The 2500-nt window shown below is 47.3% G+C and overlaps 1 protein-coding gene across 2 annotated transcripts in view; it reads left to right on the forward strand.

Moving 5' to 3' along the window:
* The window catches only part of LOC128709883 (voltage-dependent calcium channel type A subunit alpha-1-like), an 18558-nt gene that overhangs the window by 12389 nt on the left and 3669 nt on the right, over nt 1-2500 (forward strand). For both annotated transcript variants that reach the window (XM_053804919.1, XM_053804920.1), the window contains 9 exons: nt 1-525; nt 596-739; nt 827-1193; nt 1258-1368; nt 1439-1522; nt 1591-1773; nt 1839-1930; nt 2123-2273; nt 2339-2466. The exon at nt 1-525 is cut by the window's left edge and continues 39 nt beyond it. In XM_053804919.1, coding sequence (XP_053660894.1) covers nt 1-525; nt 596-739; nt 827-1193; nt 1258-1368; nt 1439-1522; nt 1591-1773; nt 1839-1930; nt 2123-2273; nt 2339-2466 — 1785 coding nt within the window. The remainder of the gene's footprint in view (nt 526-595; nt 740-826; nt 1194-1257; nt 1369-1438; nt 1523-1590; nt 1774-1838; nt 1931-2122; nt 2274-2338; nt 2467-2500) is intronic.

Raw genomic sequence — 2500 nt, forward strand, 5'->3', positions numbered from 1 at the left:
CTTCGACTTCTTCATCATGATCGTCATCTCACTGTCGTCGATCGCGCTCGCCGCCGAGGATCCGGTGCAGGAAGATTCGCCCCGCAACAAAGTGCTGAACAATCTCGATTACGCGTTCACCTGCGTGTTTACGATCGAGATGTTGCTGAAGGTAATCGATTTGGGCATCATACTGCACCCGGGCAGCTATCTGCGCGAGATCTGGAACATAATGGATGCGGTCGTCGTTGGCTGTGCGGTGGTTAGCATCGGGTTCGACATCAGCGGCAGTGATGCGGGTGCCGATCTGTCGACGATCAAATCGCTGCGCGTGTTGCGCGTGCTGCGCCCGCTGAAAACAATCAAACGTGTGCCGAAGCTGAAGGCGGTCTTCGATTGTGTCGTCGGTTCGCTGAAGAACGTCATCAACATCCTGATCGTGTACATACTGTTTCAGTTCATCTTTGCCGTCATCGCGGTGCAGCTGTTCAATGGGAAGTTTTTCTACTGCACCGACGACAGCAAGCATAACAGCATCGACTGCCAGTGAGTGTTCGGAGGGAGGCCGGTTTGCGTCCAGCACACTGGTTAATCGTTTTGTTCTCTTACTGCACAGGGGTTCGTACTTTATCTACAGCGAGGTGGACGGACTGCCGCGCTCTGCCAAACGGGAATGGAAAACGCAGTACTTCAACTACGACAATGTGGCAACCGCAATGTTGACACTCTTTGCCGTACAAACTGGTGAAGGATGGCCTCAGTAAGTATCACCTGCTTTGTCCGATCGTTCGATGCAGCAAACAAACCATCTTGCGTTAATTGCAACCCATTCTCTTGCCCACGACAGAGTGCTACAGAACTCGATGGCAGCGACGTACGAAGACGAGGGACCAATACAGAACTTCCGCATCGAAATGTCCATCTTTTACGTGGTGTACTTCGTAGTGTTTCCATTCTTCTTCGTGAACATCTTCGTGGCCTTGATTATCATCACGTTCCAGGAGCAGGGCGAGGCGGAGCTACAGGATGGGGAGATCGACAAGAACCAAAAGTCCTGCATCGACTTCACGATCGGTGCCCGTCCGCTGGAGCGCTACATCCCAACGAAACATTCCGGCTTCAAGTACACGGTCTGGCGCATCATCGTGTCGGCACCGTTCGAGTACTTCATTATGACACTGATTGTGTTCAACACGCTGCTGCTGATGATGAAGGTAGATGAGCACATTTTGCAATACCTCACACTGCTTATTTCACTGCTCTCCATTTCCTCTACAGTGCCACGATCAGAACAAAAAGCTGGAAAACTTCATGAAGTACCTCAACATGATATTTACCGGCATGTTCAGTGTGGAAACGGTACTCAAAATCATAGGATTTGGCGCAAGGGTATGGACGTGCTTTCAAATATCCACTATATGTTTCACATACCACTTATGTCACTCTTCACCATTTGCAGAACTTTTTCAAAGATGCTTGGAATGTTTTCGATTTAATCACTGTAATCGGTAGTATAGTGGATGCGTTGATCTTATTATTATGGGTAAGTAGGCAATGCGAGATCACGCATGGAATTTACAACAGATTTAACACGACCGCCTCTGCTTGCAGGAAAACTCTTTCAATGTCGGATTTCTGCGGCTGTTCCGTGCTGCCCGATTAATCAAGCTGCTCCGCCAGGGTGACACCATCCGTATCCTCCTCTGGACTTTTGTCCAATCCTTCAAAGCACTGCCCTACGTTTGCCTGCTGATTGCAATGCTATTCTTTATCTACGCCATTATTGGTATGCAGGTGTGTAAGCAAGTACTTGACCAATATAACTCTAGCGTTTATAATGACACCGCTCCCTGTTCCAGGTGTTTGGAAACATAGAACTAGATCCCGATACCGCCATCAGTCGTCACAACAATTTCCGATCGTTCCTCGACGGTTTAATGTTACTATTTCGGTAAGATTCATCGAATTCCGACATTGTTGCTATTGCAAACGCCCAAATGTATGCAATGTAACATCAAATGCCGTTGGCTGTCACTTTGTAAATGATTTGCATACATTCAGGCATCTCGAGTTGTAAACGTAATTAATGTGGCGGTATTTTGAGCTTTTTTGTGCTAATGCTATTTTGTCGGCTTTTCCACAGATGTGCTACCGGCGAATCTTGGCCGAATATTATGTTGGCCTGTCTAAAAGGACGACCCTGTGATCCACGGGCAAACAAACCGAACGAAACCTGCGGATCGACACTGGCATACGGGTACTTTGTATCATTCATCTTTTTCTGCTCTTTCTTGGTGAGTGTTGCAGTGCGGAAAGCGTTTCCGGAGAGATTGTAGCTCATTTTCCCTCATTTTTGCAGATGTTGAACTTGTTCGTTGCTGTCATTATGGATAACTTTGACTATCTGACCAGAGATTCTAGTATTCTTGGGGCACATCATTTGGATGAGTTTGTTCGCATATGGGCCGAATATGATCCATCTGCATCGTAAGTTACGATACGCATTGTGTTTCATATAGGT

Source organism: Anopheles marshallii, chromosome 2, assembly GCF_943734725.1.
Source record: "Anopheles marshallii chromosome 2, idAnoMarsDA_429_01, whole genome shotgun sequence".
NCBI lineage: Eukaryota > Metazoa > Arthropoda > Insecta > Diptera > Culicidae > Anopheles > Anopheles marshallii.